General features: G+C 47.5%; 1 protein-coding gene across 11 annotated transcripts in view; it reads right to left on the reverse strand.

Annotated features, from left to right (window-relative positions):
• FHOD3 (formin homology 2 domain containing 3) overlaps positions 1-20,272 on the reverse strand; it is a 415,781-nt gene extending 395,509 nt beyond the window's left edge. For all 11 annotated transcript variants that reach the window (XM_064160772.1, XM_064160770.1, XM_064160768.1 and 8 more), the window contains exon 1: positions 19,653-20,272. In XM_064160772.1, coding sequence (XP_064016842.1) covers positions 19,653-19,817 — 165 coding nt within the window. In that variant the 5' untranslated portion in view covers positions 19,818-20,272. The remainder of the gene's footprint in view (positions 1-19,652) is intronic.
• Between the last annotated feature and the right edge of the window lie 568 nt (positions 20,273-20,840).

Raw genomic sequence — 20,840 nt, forward strand, 5'->3', positions numbered from 1 at the left:
CAGGGCAGGAGGGGGAGGACTGCAGCACTGGGAATAGAGATTTAGTTTGGGGCTGGGGGAAATGCAAGGGGGTTGCTATGGCTGTTGTATCTGCTTCTGTAATTTCTGTAGTGTATCTCTCCAAACACAGTTCTGTGGTTTCTCTCCAACGGGAGAGCTTCATTCCCGTCAGCTCTCTTTAAAAGCCACAAGGGAATGACTGGTGGCCCACGCGGGGAGCGAGGTGGTTGCTGGTTTGCATAGTTAGGAGTGCAGAAAATGCAGAATTGAAGCTTAGGGGAAATGGTGCCTCTTAGTGAAGCTGGCATGGAGAAAGCTTGGAGAAGTGAGCTGCTGCCCTCTTGGGTGGCCAACGGGGGAGAAGCAAGTGGCAGGCAGTGACTTGGAAGGTCTGAGGCAGCTGAAGATGATAGGGGACCCCCTCTCCTGAAGCGGCCACGGCTGGAGCTGACCCATAGCGCGGTGCCCAGGGGCACTGCATGGGGCGAGCTGGAGGGAGAGGAAAGAAGGAGCTGGCCTGGCCGTGAGTTTATAAAGAGACAGCAGAATTAAGAGACTGAATAACAGTCTTCTAGGCCCCAGAAGATCTTTTTAACTCTATAGTTCTCAACCTGGGACAACCATAACAATATTAAAGAGTCTGGCCAAGGGGCATGATAAGGCAATAGTCATGGCCCACTAATGCATTGTAGGTATTTCAGATGAACCAACCTTCCAAGAAAAATATCTCTTCTGACCATATCTTATCCATAAGATCTCCGTGGTGATAAGTAAGCAACTAGAAAATGGATTCTAAGTACCAGCCTATCTACCATTGTACTATGGAGAAACAGGAAAATACCAAGCTTAGTTATTTTAAGCTCTGGTCTGGAGTCAGAATATTAGCCAGCACTGTGCCATCAAAAGCATGGAGAAAATACCCTCACTTCTGGCAATCATCCAATTACAAACTGGTAAGAGTAAAATTAGCTACGAAATGAGAGCACCTTAGACATCAAGAAAGTCTCACACTACATGTGCCAAAATGTAGTGCACATTTGGCAGTTCCTGCCACAACTGTTTTTGCAAGCAAAACACCTCACACCACTCATTGTGTGCTGTTTACCAAAGCTTAGAGTAGCTCAAAATATTTTTTCCCAAATTAGATGTTAATGTTGTGCTCTTATTTAGGTTCCCACTTATATGTTCTCTCTTTTCTTTCTTCCAGTTACGTAAAGGGCTGCAAGAAAAAATTATGCTGTGCTGTCTAGGGTTCTGCTGTGAGGTAAGACCAACCAAGACAATTAGCTGACTCAATACCATATTGATGTCAAGCCTGCTGTATAAGGAAACAGATGGCTGGGGCAAAAGATGATGAAGCAAAAGTCCAGAACTGGCTAAAGGACCAGACCCAGAGAGTGGTGGTGAATGGTGCCACATCCAGTTGGCAGCTGTCACGAGTGTGCTGGGCACAGTCTGTTCAATATCTCTACTGATGATCTGGACAAGGGGATTGAGTCCTGCATCAGTAAATTTCCAGATGACACCAAGCTAGGAGCAGGTGTGGAGGTGTTCAAAATTAGTAGGGCCCTGCAGAGGGACCTAGCCAGGCTGGATGGGTGGGCAGAGGCCAATGGGATGAGAATGAACAAGGGCAAGTGCAGGGTTCTGCACTTTGGCCACAACAACCCCAAGCAGCACTAAAGGCTGGGGACAGAGTGGCTGAGAGCAGTCAGGCAGAGAGGAATCTGGGGGTGCTGGTAGAGAGTAGCTGAAGATGAGCCACCAGTGTGCCCAGGTGGCCAAGAAAGCAAACGGCATCCTGGCCTGCATCAGGAACAGTGTGACCAGTAGGACAAGGGAGGTTATTCTGCCCCTGTACTCAGCACTGCTCCGGCCACACCTTGAGTGCTGTGTCCAGTTCTGGGCTTCTCAATTCAAGAGAGATGTTGAGGTGCTGGAATGTGTCCAGAGAAGGGCAACAAAGCTGGTGAGGGGCCTGGAGCACAGCCCTGTGAGGAGAGGCTGAGAGAGCTGGGGGTGTGCAGCCTGCAGAAGAGGAGGCTCAGGGCAGACCTCATTGCTGTCTGCAACTATCTGAAGGGAGGCTGTAGCCAGGTGTGGTTGGGCTCTGCTACCAGGCAACCAGCAACAGAACAAGGGGACACAGTATCAAGTTGTGCCAGGGGAGGTCTAGGCTGGATGCTAAGAGGAAGTTCTTGGCAGAGTGATTGGCATTGGAATGGGCTGCCCAGGGAGGTGGTGGAGTCGCCGTGCCTGGAGGTGTTGAAGCCAAGCCTGGCTGGGGCACTTAGTGCCATGGTCTGGTTGATTGGATAGGGGTGGGTGATAGGTTGGACTGGATGAGCTTGGAGGTCTCTTCCAAGCTAGCTGATTCTATGACGGGTCTTGGAGTTCAAACTGTGATGTGAGATGCTTCCTGCTTCTAGAGTTCACTTTCTTTTCTTCTGCTTATAGATTCTTTGCCCTTCCTTGTCTCACTTCACCTTGCTTTGGCTTGCTTCTTGTAGTTTTTGTTCTCTTCCACTAAAATCTCCTTATCTCAACCTACAGGGCTTTTGTTCATACCTATCCTCCTGATTCTCTTTCCTATCCCACCAGGAGGGTGGTCTGTATAGTTTTGCATGTGCAACTGTGTACAAACTCAGATGCCATCTGAGTCAAAACCATGACATGTTTTAAACTGAGTTCCTACTTGTTATTATGATCCTAAACATCACTAGAATTTTAGTAGGAAATGCAACAGTTAAAAGGCTCCTAATTCCCTTTGAAAAAGCATATGTTAATCACAAGTACACCTTCTCTGTTTGAGCTACAATATTCAGCCTGTGTAACACTGTCACACTGCACCACCGTCATACACATTGGATTTACATTTGAGCTACAATATTCAGCCTGTGTAACACTGTCACACTGCACCACCATCATACACATTGGATTTACATTCTTAATACAAACCTGGAATGGCCTGGTCAGAGCAACAGATCCCTCCTGAGAGGCGAGAATTGAAGATATAGGTTCCTTCAGGCAAAGAGAAGGCTGAACACCGGCGAGAGCTCTGTTTCCATGTCAACTGCTTAAGCAGGTATTGACCTCACTATCTTGACAAATTCTGTGAAATTTTTAATCCCCAAAACAATTTCAAATATTCAACAAATTACTTTCAAATATGCAATGTTTACACTTGAGGAACAATAGTGCAATAGAAGTGTACCTAGATAGGCTAACTACACTGCCACTAGTGTATTAAAGCCATCACTTAAGCACGTTTCATCTAAGATACATTTAAAAAGGCAGTTTTTCTCACAGCGAATTTGGACACTCGCTGCTACAAGACTGAAGAGATTGACAGAAGTGGTTGTCCCGGGGCGGGATGGATCTCTCCCCCCAGAGAATAAACTCACCACAACATGGATTTCTTTTGGAAAGTCAGGGAAAGATGAAATTGTGTTTCTTATAGTTTAAATATAACAGCATTAAGGAGAAATTAGCTACTAGAGAAATATAATAACCTTAGCAAAGATAGGGAAGAGGTCAAGTGGCAGCGAAGCAGCAAAGCAGCAGCAGCCAAAACAGCAGCAGGGGAAGACAGCAGCAGGCACAGCTGAAGCAGCAGAAGCAGCAAGGGAAAGGTCCAAGCTGTGCTTCTAGACATAAAGCTCTTGATGAGCCAATGAAATTATATTAACTTAACCGTTTTGCCATGACATGGCCTAGCCCTAGAATGTTCAGCTCTCCCCTACGCCTGAGCTACAAATCTGGCTCAAATGGCCACAGTGATTTTCCTCCAGTACCTGGACACCAATTCATTTGTGAAAGGAGTTGTGAAAATTCTCAGAGGCTGGTATATATTTCAGGTACAATATTTGTTTTATGGAAGTAGGAAAGACTTAGTATTTTTTCCCAAGTACACAGAGAGAGTGATTGGCATTGGAATGGGCTGCCCAGGAAGGTGGTGGAGGCACCGTCCCTGGAGGTGTTCAAGCAAAGCCTGGAGAAGGCACTTAGTGCCATGGTCTACTTGCTGGATAGGGCTGGGTGCTAGGTTGGACTGGGTGATCTTGGAGGTCTCTTCCAACCTGCTCAATTCTATGATAATACTTCTTTAGCCTTATTTTCCCTTACAGAAGTTTGAAGAATTTAAAGACAGCAAAATAATCCCCCTGCCCCAAAATAATAAAATATATGAGACGCAAATCTTTTTTCTCCCGGACGAGAGCAAAGCAAGGTGGCAATAAAACCTTGCTCAGTGGCTTAGCATTTTGTTTTGCTTTGCTCTGATTTTGGAGACTACGCTAAGCAGGGCACAACGTAACAGCCCAGTGGGAACTGCATAGACAAGCTGCTAACTTTATAATCTGTCAGCAGCAACACTGGTATCTAACTTCACACAACTTTGTCATTAAGAGACATTCTGCTGAAGAGCTCCTCCTGGAATCCCAGGTGTTCTTCAAGCAGAAGTTGTTCACTCAGTAACCTCAACGCATTGAAAGTCAAATTTATGCTGCTCAGTGCATGTCTGCAACTAACAGTATGTTTCCCACCTGTAAGCAGAGGATATGGGCATAAGAACCTGAGGTTTTCCACACTGGGTTGTAAAACACAGCTTCAATGCCCTTCCACTGCTAGCCTACATTTTGATAGCACTGCCCTCTACAGCAGCACCCTTCACAGAGACAGCCCTCCAAAAACTGCTTCCAAGACTTCACAAAGTGATAACTGTACTATCTCCAGGTCTCCAATAAGCACTTTTATGGATAAAACTATGGCCCCCCTCAAGGCTAGTTCTCTCCCACTGCTGTCTGTGGTGGAAAGAAGATGCTGTTGTACCACACACTATCCATCGCCAGGGTTTTACCCATAACGAACAAAGCAGTTATCATCAATAACCAAAATCTGTCTCCTTGAGGAGGCTGACTGAGTGACCCACAAACCATCACCACGACTAAACTCAGCCTGGGACTTGAGCTGGAGTGCAGGCTGCAATATTGAAAAACAGGAAAGGGAAGAGGGGGAAGAATGAGAGAGAGCACAAGCACTTGCCTAAACCTCAACATGTTTGTATAAACATACTGTGACCAGGGATTTTCATTCACCTCTCTTCTCTGTAACAAAACCAAACACAGTAACTAGCTTCAACAGCATCTGATAAGCAAACAGATTTTGCCACTTCCATTAGCAGCTCATAAAGACAGAGCTAACTCTGACAACTCAGGTCATTGCCCAGTGTGGCAACTTTTCAATCAACCCAAAGAAGACTTCATTGCAACTTTGAAAATGAGTCAAATTCCCTGGTGGCAGACAGGCACGAGGTTACACAAGTATGCTGTTATGAGTTATGGTAAGATAAGAACATCCATACCGAATCACTCACATACCTTCCTATGCTGGTTTGGGCCTAGCTGGGGTATTTTGGTGAGAAGAATTAGATGCTAGGATGTGAAAAGGAACCAATGGTGATGGCTGTTGCACTCATAGGCTTGCTGAGATGGATAAAAACAAGAACACAAACATAGATAACAGAGTTTTCTCTCTGGCTTTGGGCTGCACTTCTCTTTTCTAACTTGCTGCCTGGCTGATCTGTCTGCTTCCTAAGCCCCCTGGCCAACCCTCTAAACTCACCTTGCATGTAAGGCAAAGCCTGGGGTAAGGTAGAGGGGTGGGGAAAAGGTGGAAGGGTGGTTGGGAGCCCCAAAAAAACCCCAAACCCCACCAAAACCAACCAACAAAAAAAAAGTTGTGATCACAGCATGCTCACTTACCATCTAAGGTATGAATAAATGATCTATTGAGTGTCAATGTCTTTCATATGCTAAAACTGGAGCCGAATACTAATCAATGATGTGAAGACAACTAAAGGAATGAGGTTGTGTTTCATTACCAATTCCCAGGATGACTTCTGAAAACTAGGCTAAGAATTTTCCACAGATGGATGAAGATTAGATGCTTCCTGCAGATGCCCTGGTGATAGAGCACTACAAGGAACACATACACATTCTGAAGACTTAGGCATATTTAATTAGCAAAGAAAAGGTATCTGCATCTTGAGATAATTATCTCCATTATCCACTGGGCAGAGGCCAATGGGATGAGATTGAACAAGGCCAAGTGCAGGGTTCTGCACTTAAGCCACAACCCCAAGCAGCACTACAGGCTGGGGACAGAGTGGCTGAGAGCAGCCAGGAAGAATGGGACCAGGGGGTGCTGGTAGAGAGTAGCTGAACATGAGCCAGCAGTGTGCCCAGGTGGTCAGGAGAGCCAATGGCATCCTGGCCTGGCTCAGGAACAGTGTGGTCAGCAGGACAAGGAAGTTTGTAGTCAGGTGGGGTTGGTCTCTTCTGCCAGGCAACCAGCAACAGAACAAGGGGACACAGTCTCAAGCTGTGCTGCAGGAGGTCTAGGCTGGATGTTAGGAGGAAGTTGTTGACAGAGAGAGTGATTGGCATTGGAATGGGCTGCCCAGGGAGGTGGTGGCATTGCTGTCCCTGGAGGTGTTCAAGAAAAGACTGTCTGGGACACTTAGTGCCATGGTCTGGTTGATTGGCCAGGGCTGGGTGCTAGGCTGGACTGGATGAGCTTGGACATCTCTTCCAACCTGGCTGATTCTATGATAAGTTTCCACATTTCAAAGCTGTTACAGATGGTTGTTTCTCCAAAGTGCTGATCACTTCTCTTCAACAAGTCAAATGAAAGCACTATAAAAACTAAATTGTGAGCCTCCTCAGAAAGTTCAGAAACTCAAAGATATGGGCATATTCCAAGCTTATCATAACTTCACATTTGTAACTGGTGGCTTTTTGAACTCACATTTCAAAACCAAGTGAAAACATTCACTAAGAACAGAAATCTGAAAGCTTAATGAGGTAGCATCTGAACTGAGAAACACAGCCAGAACTGCAGAAGCCATACTCATTTACCTTCTAAAAGACCAGAGTCTTCTTCTGCCACTTCCCCTACAATATTCAGTTTCATCAGAAAAATGGCTCCTTTTCCTTAAGCCACAATGCAGTCTACAAGGAACTTCTTAACTACAGCATGACATAGGTAAGGCAAAGTAAGCCCCAGTAAAAAACACTCTCCAGTAACTGAAACAATACTGCAGGCAAGTTAACTTTTTAAATTGAGGTTAAAATAAAGCAGCAAACTGCTGAACTCAACATCTAAACAAGAAAGTGGTACCACCTACAAGGCAAACACGATAAATTCAAACGCATCACACATTAATTTAAGCTCACTTCTGCTCAAAAACTGTGGAAAGGGGACATAAACCTGATGAAGAGTATTACAATATAAAAGCAAGGTTGCATAATACAGGAAAGCAATATTTGGGTCACAGGCAAACAGAAAGCAGAACAAATTCATAGTGGAACGGGAGTCCTTCAGCTGTGACCAGAAATGATCATTGCAATACATTAGCCTGCAGGGTAATTGAGTTACATCTGTCTGAAATAAGATACAATGTTTTACTTATACCTTGTTAATAAAGCCTGTCTTCCTTAACTGTGGTCACTGGAGAGTTAGAGCCCTTCTGCCTTTGTAAGGAAAGCTTGACTCAACTGGTAGCATGACACAGAATACTTGGAGGAACAATGAAATCGAGGAAGAAACACAAGCAAACACTGAGATGCACAAATAGTGTAATTTGCCCTTTCTTTTGGAATTGCCACCCTGATGGCAACGGACAGGTTTGTCTAAGACTTTAGGGTGATAGGTAATAGCCTCCTGTAGTCCAGTGAAGTATGGTATGAGTTCTATTTCAGCGGCTAATAGCTGGGGACAATCTACCATGCACTGCTGTGGTGGTTCTTCCCATTATTATCAGGGCTTTCCAGACATGAGCCCCTAGGCTGAGCCAAAGTCATGGGCACAACCCCAGGAGAGGGCAGTTAGACCAATACAGGTCAGCCCACTTGAATCTGGGACAAGGATTTATGCTTGGTCCCTCTTAACACATGGTCAGCATCCACTACTGGCTCAGCTGGGCAGAAGGCCTTAATCTTGGGGCTTCCATAGCTTCCCCAACAATTATCGGCTGTGAAGACTGCCTGGGCCAAACACGAGTCCCAGCCACCTTTAGAGATGTTTGCATGGTTTTTGATCAGACCATTTTTCCTCTCAGTGATGCCATTTGCCTGTGGGTAATCAGGGGTATGGAACACCCATTTCAACCCTTCCCTGCATGCCTAGTCTTGCACTGAGGTTGCAGTGAAGTGCAATCTGTTACTGCTCTCAATTTGACCTTTTCTCCCTCAGGCATACAGCAATGGTTTTATTGGGGTTTCTTCATAGAACCACAGAATCAACCAGGTTGGAAGAGACCTCCAACATCATCCAGTCCAACCAATCACCAGTCCTATCAATCAACTAGACCATGGCACCAAGTGCCTCATTCCAGTCTTTAATCCAGTCGTGATTTCAGACAGCTAGGGGCACCTAACCAAACATCATTCTAGAACAGAGGTTAGCTGCTACTTTATTGCAAACCTTTTGGTGAGTATGTCAGAACTGAAACACATACAGGACATTCACAGACTGCAACAACAGACTGTTAAAAAAGAGACAAAAAGCAGGTTGGTAACTGCAGATGACCTATTGCATAGAGCTACTCAGACAGAACTCAGTAGAGATGGGTTATTTTACACCAGTGATTTGCCATATAAGCTGCTGCTATTTCTTTCTGCTCTCTGCCTTTGATTAAGGGAAAAGGACTATCTCTGCCTGGGCACTTGTATAGCAGAGGTCCAAACTGGGTCCTAACACCAGCAAAACCAAACCAACCAACCAAACAAGTCTCAGAAACCACAGCACAATATCCATTCTGTATGATCATACAGCATTAGTGGCTGCAAGCTCATGAAACTATGGGCTTTGGTTTAGGTTTTTTTGATGCCTATTTTCAAAGCACACTGGTTTCCTATAACTACACCTACAGGAGTTAAAGGTGCCTCATGAGGAAAACCACTGAAATTCAAAAGGCACCACTAGCCTAAGACCAGCACACTTTCATAACCAGATGTGGCTAAGTCTGCAGCTCACCTCCATTCCTCAGCACTCACCACACTTAGGCATCTCAATCCCTGCATCCTTTGGGAAGTGATCAAGCTTTTTAAAAAAGGGAGGAAAAAAGAATCAACCAACCCAATCAGCTCAAAAGGGGGAAAAAATCCATTCACTCATCACTTCTTAAAGATAATGGTCAGCCACAGAGTGTCTCACTGCCTGTGAGACAGGGCAGCACAAATGAACCTCAGTTTCAGAATCTCCCCTTTCTTCTAAGGATCACAGAAAATGGCACCATTTGTTGCTCTTCTCCTCTTCTTCTCCAGCTGCTCAAGACCATTAACTGCTCAGGTTCCACAGGACTTTCTGTGCCTCTCAGATGCAGCAACTAACGATATCAACAGCTGTCCTTAATTCTCTACCCAGCAAATCTAGAAGGATCTCCCCCACCAAAGACTCCAAGAACTCCCATATTTTTGCAAGCCAACTCTTTCACGTTAGAGATGAAGGAAAAACAAACCAACCAACCAAAACAAAACCAGAACACCTTTGTGTGTGCAGAAGCAAGGATGACAGCCAGGAGACAGCAGCCAGAGGGCAGATATGTAGCTTTCTCAATTCTCCACTTCCTGTAAAACACCAAATGTTTCTGGGCACTGTCCCCACGGCCGCAGCAGAGTCATCGCTGGTGATCAAGAGAAAACTCAGAACTTCTGGCCCACCCTGACAAAAAGCAGACACAATTTCACTAGCACAGACAAGGCTCCTCTTGGCGCCCAAGGTGCATGCTCTGCTATCGTACCTGTTCCTTGCAAACCTTGCTGCAGAACAGCCTTATAGTGCTGAAGAAAACAGGGCAGGACAGGACAGGGCTTTTCCCAAGTCTTCGTATGACCCTGAACGGACAAACCAGCTGGCACAGCTGTGAGCGAGGTGCCTCCTCTGCCAGCCCCCAGATTATGCCTGGTGATTCATGACAAACATGCTGAGCAGCATCATAAGGGAGAGACCAGGAACTTCATCTTCCCCATGCTGACAACAGAACCATCGCAAAAAGCCAGCCATGAATCTCCATCTGAAGCAGCTACTGCAACGCTGAACCTGCCACCTTTGGCCACAAGAGTGTATCTTCAATTCCAAAGGAAATGCTTTCTCAGCGTCACACAGGTGGAAGGGCTCACTGGCAAGCCTGAGTCTGCCGGTGCCAAAGAGCAGTGCTGAAGTGTCTTGCATTTTCATTTCTTAATAACAAAGATGCTTGCAATTATGTTTTTGACTACCATAATCAACATGATCTAAAACCTGAAGAAAGCACAGAAACCAAGGTGAAGGTACAACTAAATAGGGAAATACAAGCTACATGTCAATGCATTTTACTCCAACAGAATCATGCACACTATGTACAAGAGAAAGCTTGTCCTTTGTTTCTACCAGCAGAGCCACGGGATTACCTACACAAAGCAGGAGATGACAGTATCCCAGAATCAGTCAGGGTTGGAAGGGAGCACAAGGAGCAGCCAGTTCCAACCCCCCTGCCATGCCCAGGGACACCCTACCCTAGAGCAGGCTGCGTACAGCCTCAGCCAGCCTGGCCTCAAACACCTCCAGCCATGGGGCCTCAACCACCTCCCTGGGCAACCCAATCCAGCTTCTCACCACTCTCATGCTCAACAACTTCCTCCTCACCTCCAGCCTGACTCTCCCCACTTCCAGCTTTGCTCCATTGCCCCCAGTCCTGGCACTCCCTGAGAGACTAAAATGTCCCTCCCCAGCTTTTTTTGTAGCCCCCTTCAGATGCTGGAAGGCCACAAGAAGGACACCTGGGAGCCTCCTCTGCTCCAGACTGCACAGCCCCAACTCTTTCACTCTGTGCTCACCGCAGAGCTGCTGCAGCCCTCTGAGCATCCTCCTGGCCCTTCTCTGGACACGCTCCAGCATCTCCACATCCCTCTTGTCCCAGGGGCTCCAGAACTGGATGCAGTACTCCAGGTGGGGTCTCACCAGAGCAGAGTAGAGGGGAGAATAACCTCTCTCAACCTGCTGGCCACACTTATCCTGCTGCAGCCCAGACTCCGGTGCAGGCACTGAGATAGAACTTACTACTTTTTTGCCTGGCAACCATTAGGCTTCAAATCATACACATCTCCACTGCTGCACATAATGATCTCAACATGACTTATCTTTATCTTGCAACTTGGTTATTGATACGATTTTTTTTCTCATATTCCTGATATCAAGAGTTTAACAGTGCATTTCTGCAGTTTATGTGTAAAGCTGAGGACATGTGGAAAGTGAAGTTTCAAGGCTCACTCATCTTTACTTCAGTTGCCAGATGGTTGCAGATGTTTCTAGGTAGCTGGGCCTACTGGAGAGCTCAGCTACTTTTGTCCCAACTTATTCCTCTGCTAAATAAATGTAACAACATTCTTTGCTGCCTTACTAATAATGGTAGTACAACATAAAATTAATATTGATATCATGCAACCCAGGTGGTCTGGAAAGTGATGACAGAGGTGCAAGCAGATGAAACGCTTTGAGCTGGTAATGAAATCCTGTCTCAGCACATGGGTACAGCCTACTGAAGGTTTTTCCAAGGAAGGTGTACATAACCCCAGACCACTTCAAGTAAAAAAAAAACTATAGGATGCTTTTTGAAAGCAAAGGCTGTCCTGGCTGAATTAGTGTCATCATAGGTGATACTGAGCATCTTAGAGCCCAAATGCCTTGCACACAGCTGCTTAAGTGTTGTAATACTCATCCTCACAACCTGCGAGTGAGATCAGAGAGAAACCGGTTAGATTCCAGTTACTTGTTTAGGACTCATTTAGATCCCAGCAACATAGGACAGCACTGGAAGCACTGAAGAGAGAAAACTCTTCCAGGGAGTTTTTAGACCCTTTATTCTTACCTGGGGACAACACAGGAAGAAAAGATGGCAAAACAACAGGTTCCACACCTTTTGTTGACCATTCCTCAATCAACACAGATACCAACTGTTTGATTGCAAACCTCTGATAGACACATGGTGATGCAAGTTTTCCAGAGGCTGCATCTGGTCAATCCGTGATTCTGGAATGTAGTGGTAACTCGAGACCTACCAGCATGCTCACCACCTGCATTCTTCATACTCAACCTTACAAAAGCTCTTGAGCAGCAGCCAAACTTCTGAGACTTGAAAAAGAGAAGTTTCAAATTCGGGAAATAGTTCTCTGGATAAGGTCTGCTCCCCTGTTTTTACAATAAAGCTTTTGAACCTAGATCAAATAACTTGTACTGAACTATAACGGGTCAGAAGAGCCTTCCAAGAACTTCAAAGACCTCTCAAATTAAACTGCAGAAGATAAAGTCTAGCAATTGACAGTTACTTTGTATCTGCACCTTAGAAGACCTTCACTGCAGAAGGCTGCTGGAGACTGGGTAGCTTTTCACAGTTGTGCTTTTGGACAGGTGTTCCCTCTGCCTCAGAAGAGTGTCTCACAGGACTGATGCAGGTTGTGCTTCCAAGTCAGAAGGCAGAGCTGGTATCCTACCCCCTCTGCCTTCATAGACACTTCCCTGAAAAATTCCAGCATGTGTGACCACTGCAGGGTCAGTCTCCTGAAGCACTGACAAAGGATTTCATCAGTTCCAGAAACACTTGGATAAATCCAGAACACTTTGAAAAGCTGCTGGAAGTAGCCATATAGTGTTAAACCTCCTCACCTCTCAGAGGATGAGAAAGGGTTGATTTCCACCTGCTTCAGGGAGAACATTAAAATACTAGGCACCTTGACAGCCCTCAACTGAAATATTCCCCTGAGCTCAGCAGGAACACTTGCAGAAGGCACTAGCCAATTTCCTCCTGACTATGGGTCCATTCTCCCTAAGGCAACTATGATATTCCACTTTCAGTCATCTCTTCTTCAGCTGTCATTGATAACAATCAACCCAGAAATGTTCTCTTCAGAGAACAGCTTTATTTACTCTCTGCTTCTGCCGAGCCTCTGTGAACCAAGAGATTTCTCAATGGCACTGTGCTTCAAGAAAACTCAAGGTAAAGGAGCCAGCTGGTAGGTTTTATGCTCCCTGAAAACCTGAGGTTGATGCCAGGATATAGTCTGGCACTGAGTTCAATGCCAGAGCTAAACTCCATGGTAGGACATGGAATCAACCAGGTTGGAAGAGACCTCCAACATCATCCAGCCCAACCTAGCACCCAGCCCTGTCCAATCAACCAGACCATGGCACTAAGTGCCTCAGCCAGGCTTTGCTTCGACACCTCCAGGCACAGAGACTCCACCACCTCCCTGGGCAGCCCATTCCAATGCCAATCACTCTCTCTGCCAACAACTTCCTCCTAACATCCAGCCTATTCCTGTTCTGGCACAACTTGAGGCTGTGTCCCCTTGTTCTGTTGCTGGTTGCCTGGTAGCAGAGCCCAACCCCACCTGGCTACAACCTCCCTTCAGGTAGTTGTAGACAGCAATGAGGTTTGCCCTGAGCCTCCTCTTCTCCAGGATAAACCCCCCCAGCTCCCTCAGCCTCTCCTCACAGAGTTTGTGCTCCAGGCCCCTCACCAGCTTCGTTGCCCTTCTCTGGACACATTCCAGCATCTCAACATCTCTCCTGAACTGAGGGGCCCAGAACTTGACACAGTACTCAAGGTGTGGCCTGACCTAAGTACAGGGCAAGAATAACCTCCCTTGTCCCACTGGCCACACTGTTCCTGATCCAGGCCAGGATATCATAACCCAGTTGAACAGCATCTGCTATCAGTTTACATCATACCATGCCCCAGAGTCACCCCTGGCTTTAATCTAGGGCTAAATTACACAGTTGAAGACAGAAATCTGGAAGACTCTTTATGAATGAAACTCCTGACTCCCTCTAGCACTCGCTGGATCTGTTACTACCACTGCTAAAAAGCACCAACACTGGTCCGCATTACAAATTCTTGGAAGATATTTAAGCACAGAGGCTGCCTCCAGTTTACTCAGAGGGAATAGGAGGTCAAAGTAACTATCTCATAGCACTCTGTCTCCTCTTTCCACCATGACCACCGGCACACGATATGCACTGTGAGATTTGTTGTTGTTTTTCCATTAGTACACGAAGTATTCCAGTTCCATTACCATGACAAACTGGACTGTGTGATTGCCTGCATTACTGCTGCAAACATGTGTTTCTTACAGAGCTACCCCAACACTGAACAACACGGTGGCCTGTGAAAACAAGATCCAGCAACATACTCAGCATGCGTATGAATAAGTTACAATGAAGAAGATCTCTAAAAAAAGCACACCACTTGCCACTGGCCATGTATACATATCCACTCTGCTGCACAACTCTGTGTCAGCAAGTCACAAGTATCAAGTATCTCAAAGCAATTCAAAACCAACAAACCAAAAGAACCAAATTAGGCTCAAAGTGCATCATTGGCATTTGGATGCAAATTTAGACTGACTTCTGGATTTTTCCAAAGGTTCACAGAAATTGGCAGAAGGAATACCTGAACTCAGAGCCCAGACTATATCCAGTTCTCGTTCATATAACAGGCACTAAGGGAGACCTAAAATCCCCAGAAACAAAGCAGTAAAAGTCAAATTCAGAATGGCACCTCAGGCAACCTAATCAATGTAAGCAACCAAAATAAACTCTGCTTAGTTACTCTACAAAGATTTGCAGATGCAGATGAAAATACTGTAAACGAATTTGTCCTACTTCATCATATCAGCAACTAAGATAGTGTGTCGTCATCGAGCTCTGGGACACTTGAAAGCACAGCGGGTATCCTAGGCAAGTGCTGCTGATGACCCCCAAGGGTTCAGTTTGACACAAGAGCACAGGGCATGGCTGCCACACACACAAGGCAGAACTGAGCAGAAGCCTGGGTACAGTAGACTGCTTCATCCAGAGATATGGCTGCAGGGAATAGCTTGGGCAGGAAGAGAGCATAGGAAAAAAGGGGAAGAGGCACATAACCAAAAGCAAAAGAAGGATTTCAGATGCCTTTCTTAGTTTTCCCTATACACCGGCCTAGGTGCTTCACCTCATCCGAGTACCTCATGCATTCAGGGTAGTAAAAGCTCATCCTAGCCAGTGTTCTTGGAACTCCTCCACAGGACCTAAAAACATTGCTGCTCAGAACACTGCCTATAGATCTGGACCTGCATCCAGACTCAGGTCTACTTGCAAAGTTGTGCTAGTTAGAAGCAAGCTGGAATGTTTTGGTAAAAGAACTTGATAACGGGCAGTGGAATGAAAACAATTGTGTCTCCTTCTCTCACAGTTACGCTGAGAACTCTGGGAAGAAGAAGTAAACATTCTCCATTTTGTTCTTCTCTTCTGCCTTTGCCTTCAGACCCAGTCACATCTCATTAGCCTTGCTCCTACTAACCTTGCTCCCTAACCTCTTGGCTGCACCTCTCTTCTTCCTGAGAACTGGGGTAAGGTTGAGAGGGCCGGGGGGAGGTGTTGGGGTGGTTTGAGAGCCCCTCCTGGGGACTCAGGTTTCTGGGAGGGGAGTTGTGCTTTTGTATTGTTTATCCTTTGTATATTTCTGTATATAATTGTATATAACTGTATATATTGTAAATAGCTGCTTGTAAATTCTGCTAGCTGTAAATAAATTGCTTCATCTATATTCCCAGGGTCCGTCTGAGTTAGCTGGGGCAAATACAAAGTGTGGGGGGACGGGTAAGAGCCCAAACCATCACAAAAGTTTAAGGAGAACTAGTAGTAAGGCCAGCATATGAAATCAAGTGCTGTGCCTCAAAGACCACGGCTAAGGAAACGCTGTGCGCTGGAGTCAAACCACGGGCTGCAAAACCGCCATGAACAACACACTGTGCCAGGTCACAACGTCAAAGCATTTTTCACCTGAATTTTAAATGGGTTTATGAATGATTTGTTATAATATTTAACTTACAATGACTCACAGCATGCAAGTTCTTTTATGTACTGTTAAAATATCTCCATCACCACAAATTTCAGCTCAGCAATGGTAAACTCTGACACCCACTGAAGTAAGCTGGATTCTTGCTGCTGACTTCATACTCTCAGGTACATCCCACAGCAGTGCATCGTCTTACAAGATGTACAAACTTGGTGGTGAACTGAAGGCAGCAAGCTGGCACCTCTGTTCAGAGAATAAGTGAATGTTCATCCAAATCAAAAGATAGTAATAAGAAAATAACGAAAGAAAACCAGCACTGATCCTCCAAACCTGCTGGCAAAAAGGCCCAACAGTTTACGAGACTTCAGGAATGACTTAGACATCAGCATCAGAATCACAGAATCAACCAGGTTGGAAGAGACCTCCAGGCTCAGCCAGTCCAACCTAGCGCCCAGCCCTAGCCAATCAACCAGACCATGGCACTAAGTGCCCCAGACAGGCTTGGCTTCAACACCTACAGGGATGGCCACTCCACCACCTCCCTGGGCAGCTCATTCCAATGCCAATCACTCTCTGCCAACAGCTTCCTCCTAACATCCAGCCTAGACCTCCCCTGGCACAACTTGAGACTGTGTCCCCTTCTTCTGTTGATGCTTGCCTGGCAGCAGAGCCCAATCCCACCTGGCTACAGCCTTCCTTCAGGTAGTTGCAGACAGCAATGAGCTCTGCCCTGAGCCTCCTCTTCTGCAGGCTGCACACCCCCAGCTCCCTCAGCCTCTCCTCACAGGGCTGTGCTCCAGGCCCCTCACCAGCTTCACCACCTTTCTCTGGACACATTCCAGTATCTCAACATCTCTTTTGAATTGAGGAGCCCAGGACTGGACACAGTACTCAAGGTACTACATATCTGAGCTATAACCTCCTCTATTTTGAGATATCTTGCTCTAGTCACCTCAAGGTACTAAGCAGATCATCAAACTATTATCTCCCTGATTTTCAAAATACTTAATCAGGCCTCAAATATGTCAGCATGATCTGACACCTGAACTCCAACATAGGCTTTGCTTTGACAGCTGCATTCCTTTGAGATCTGTTTGTCCTGATCTTGGAGAAAAATGAAGCTAAATTCTTCCAAATCAGCTATTCTGGTGATCTTCTCGAGACCAGATAAACACAGCATTCAGGAAAAGCTGCAGAAAGAATACCTCCATCTATGGAAAAGAAAATGTAATGCCTGTCACAGGCTCACAGGATGTCAGGGGTTGGAAGGCACCCAAGGAGATGGTCATGGAGTCCAACCCCCCTGCCAGAGCAGGACAATCCTATCTAACACAAATCACAGAGGATCACAGATCCAGACAGGGCTTGAAAGTCTCCAGAGAAGAAGACTCCACAACCTCTCTGGGCAGCCTGTGCCAGTGCTCTGGGACCCTTACAGCAAAGAAGTTCCCCCTTGTGTTGAGGCAGAACCTCTTTTGCTGCAACTTCCACCCATTGCTCCTTGTCCTATCGCAGGGAGCAGAGCCTGCCTCCCCCTCCCCCCCCCCCCCCCCCCCCCCCCCCCCCCTCCTGGCAGCCTTCAGATACTTATAAAACTTTTATCAAACCCCCTCTCAGTCTTCTTTTCTCCAGACTAAACAGCCCCAGGTCCCTCAGCCTCTCCTCATCAGCCATGCCCTCCAGTCCCCTCATCATCCTCGTAGTTCTCTGCTGGACCCTCTCCAGCAGATCCCTGTCCCTCTTCAACTGGGGAGCCCAAAACTGAACACAGTGTTCAGTCCATAAAAAGCCACACATGGCAGTTGGTTCTACAAAATCACCCACGTGAAGATGTGCTGCTAAACACAGGAAGTTTTCACTAGCTGCAAGTGCACAGAAAGAATTAAACTATCAGTATAATTAGACAAGGGAAACAAGTTTAATCAAACTTTACTTTTTTTTTCCTTTGTAGAAGCTGAAAGAAGCCCAAGAGACTTAATTAAGGCACTCTAGAAACATGCCCCGATACTGCAAACACAAAGTAACAAAGTAAACGTGTAAGCAGATTTCGGTAAGTCTGCCTACATCATTACAACCAGAGAAACAATGCTTGCAGGAGTCAGAACCTCAGCTTAACAAGTCACTAGGCCAGGATTTGTCTTTAGCTACACAGCCGTGTTTCAGCATCTGAGTTTACAGCACCTCTGGAGATTTGGGCAGTCTTTCATCCAAAGTCTGCAAGTCCAGTTTCCAAACATAATTAAACCCAAGAAAACTACACACAAGAGCACTAGGCAGGACCTAAACGTAGTGAAGTAGCCATGGATTTGGGGTCACTCCTAAGACACTAAACTGTGGAGGTCTGATTAGTATTGGGTTACAAAATATTGCCAGAACAGTATTCAAAACAAAATACAACACAGTGGAATGTCACTGAAAATGAGGCTGAACTAATTGTAAATTCATATTTAAAACTGTTGGGTTTTTTACTTCATTAGGTGTTGGAATCCATCCTGCCCTTCTTTTAATTAGCTCTGACTCAGGAAGGGGGAAAAAAAGCCTCCCTTGGAAACAATGGGATCAGTCTGAACTGAGGATGACTGAGCACATGAAAACAGCTTTGACCCAGTGCACCAAGAGCCTCCAAAGGTTTTGTGCATTAGGCAGAGCTCTGTTCCCTGGATGCTGTATCCTTGGCAACTATTATGCAAGAAACTGTTCTAAAAATGCAAGACTTCTGTCTGCTCCAAAAGCTTTTCTCTGAAAACTTCTACGGGGTTTTAGAAATCTTTAAATCTAAAGGCACACACACCGCCCTTTGTCATCCTCCCACTAGCTCCCAAGAGCAAGATACAATACAAGAAGTGATGCTAAGAGAGTATTTTCCTCCCACTTAATCAGACAGCGACCAAAAGTTCTACAAATCTGTCTTTTTCTGTAAAGGAAAAAGAAGTGAGCATTTTTCCTTTGATGCACTCTGTGCAGATAAAGTAATGCAAGAGCATTACTGTGCCAATCGATGGAACTGCTTTGAAAATTGAAAACTCAAAGATCATTCCCAGATGCACGACTTGAAGGGCAGAGCTACACATGCCACCAGACATATTAGAAGAGGTATGCAAGAAGAGATAGGCAAAACTTAACAAGGGCCGAGGCAGTAAGACGCTGCAGCACTTTACAAGACGAGCGAGCAGTGCCAATTGTTCCAAGGGCAGCAGATGCGCGGCTATTTTTGTCAGGGCCCTGGCTCTAACTGCCTCGCTCATTAAACCTGACCACAGCAAAACTCGGACCCTGCCTGCGCGACCGTGCTCCTCGCAGCTTGGCTGCCCTCAGACATGTTAACCCTCCACATCCCCAGACACTGGGACAGCCTAGCCAGAGACCGGCATTTCAGACCCAACCAGGGCTTTGCTTTGGCAGCGTTTTTCGGGCTAGAGCCTTTCTTCTTTTTCTCCCAAGGAAAACGCACAGCAGCTGCAAGCAAAGCGAAGGCAGTAGCTGCTTTTGAAGGTTTGGAAACAAGAGCAGCAGGAGAAGCCCCTCCGGCGTTCTCCCGGGCCTCTCCCCAGGCTTTAAGGAAATATTTATGCTGCCGCGGCGAGGGCTAGCGCCGGCGCGGGACGGGAGCCGAGCCGGCGAAGCAGCCCCTCCGGGGGCCGGGCACCCTCCGCGCCAGCCCCACCGGCGCAGGGCACGGGCTGCCGCCCGGCAGGGCCCGGGGGCCACCCGCCGCCTGCCGCTCCTCGGGCAGCCACTGCCTTTCGATCTTTCTCACACTGCACCCTCCCCCCAGTACCTTCTGCGGGGCGCGGAGGAGCCGGTGCACTCCAGCCAGCTGGGTGGCGAGCGGGATGTCCTCCCGGAAGGTGTAGAGCGGCGGCCGGGTGGGTTCGGGGAAGTTGGTGCTGTTGAAGGGGTCGGTATCATCCAGCAGCTGTACCCTGCACACCAGCGTGGCCATGGCGCATCCATCCACTGTCGCAGCGTGGGTGCAGACGGCGGAGCGGACACCTCCAAGTCCCCGACACCGAGGCGCTGCGTGCGTGTCCGCCGCCGGCTGGGAGCGGCGCTCCCCGCTCGACCGCAGCCCCCCCGATTCAGGTCTGGCTCGCCGAGGGCTCCCCTGCTCCCCAAGCGAACGCCAGCCGCCTCACAGCCACTCGACTTCGGAAAGGTAGCCCATGGTCCCCTCTTCGCCGGGTCAGCGAGTACAGGAGCAGCTCAGAGCGCGCAAGGAGGCGGCGCCGGGGCCGCGGAGCGCGGGCAATGCGGCAGCGCACTCATGCCCGGCCGCCACGCGCCGAGCGGGCAGCGGGACCGAGTGGTCAGCGCCGGCAGCGCAACCGCGCCGGGCAGAAAGGCAACCAGCGCCCCCTGGCGGCTCTGCCTCCAACGACACTCACGTTGCCGCAACCTCATCCCCGCTCTGAGCAGACCTCCACACACGGAGCGGGAAAGAGCCTGCCCGAGGGACCCCGCCTCCGCCGAGCTGAGCGCAGGGGAAGGAGAGAGCGAGGCCGCCAGCCCCCCGCTCTGCCGCAAGGCAGAGGAAGGGACTCGGAACCTTCCCGTGTTCTCCAGGCCCTTCACCAGTGAGATGCTTAGAGAACACGGAGCGGCCGAGGAAACCGGGCTTGTTCATCTGAAGAAAAAGTGGCTGAGGGGAGCCCTTATCGAGCTCCAGAACTGCCTGAAAGGAGGTGGTCGTGAGCTGGGTGTTCGTCTCTTCTCCGAAGAACAAGAGGGAATGGCCTCGAGCTGCCCAGGGAGATGGCTGAGTCACCACTCCTGGGTATGTTTGAGAGCCATGTAGATGCAGTGCTTTGGAGTATGGCTTCGGGGTGGACTTGGTTGGGAAGGATTTTAATGGTTGGACCCAATGGTCTCGAAGATCTTTTCCAACCTAAATGATCCGAGGATTCCCTTCTCAGGGCCGAAAGATTTTCACCTTAGAGTGACATACTGGTGTTGTGGAACGCGGTTT

The sequence above is a fragment of the Pogoniulus pusillus genome, chromosome 21 (genome assembly GCF_015220805.1).
Source record: "Pogoniulus pusillus isolate bPogPus1 chromosome 21, bPogPus1.pri, whole genome shotgun sequence".
Lineage (NCBI taxonomy): Eukaryota > Metazoa > Chordata > Aves > Piciformes > Lybiidae > Pogoniulus > Pogoniulus pusillus.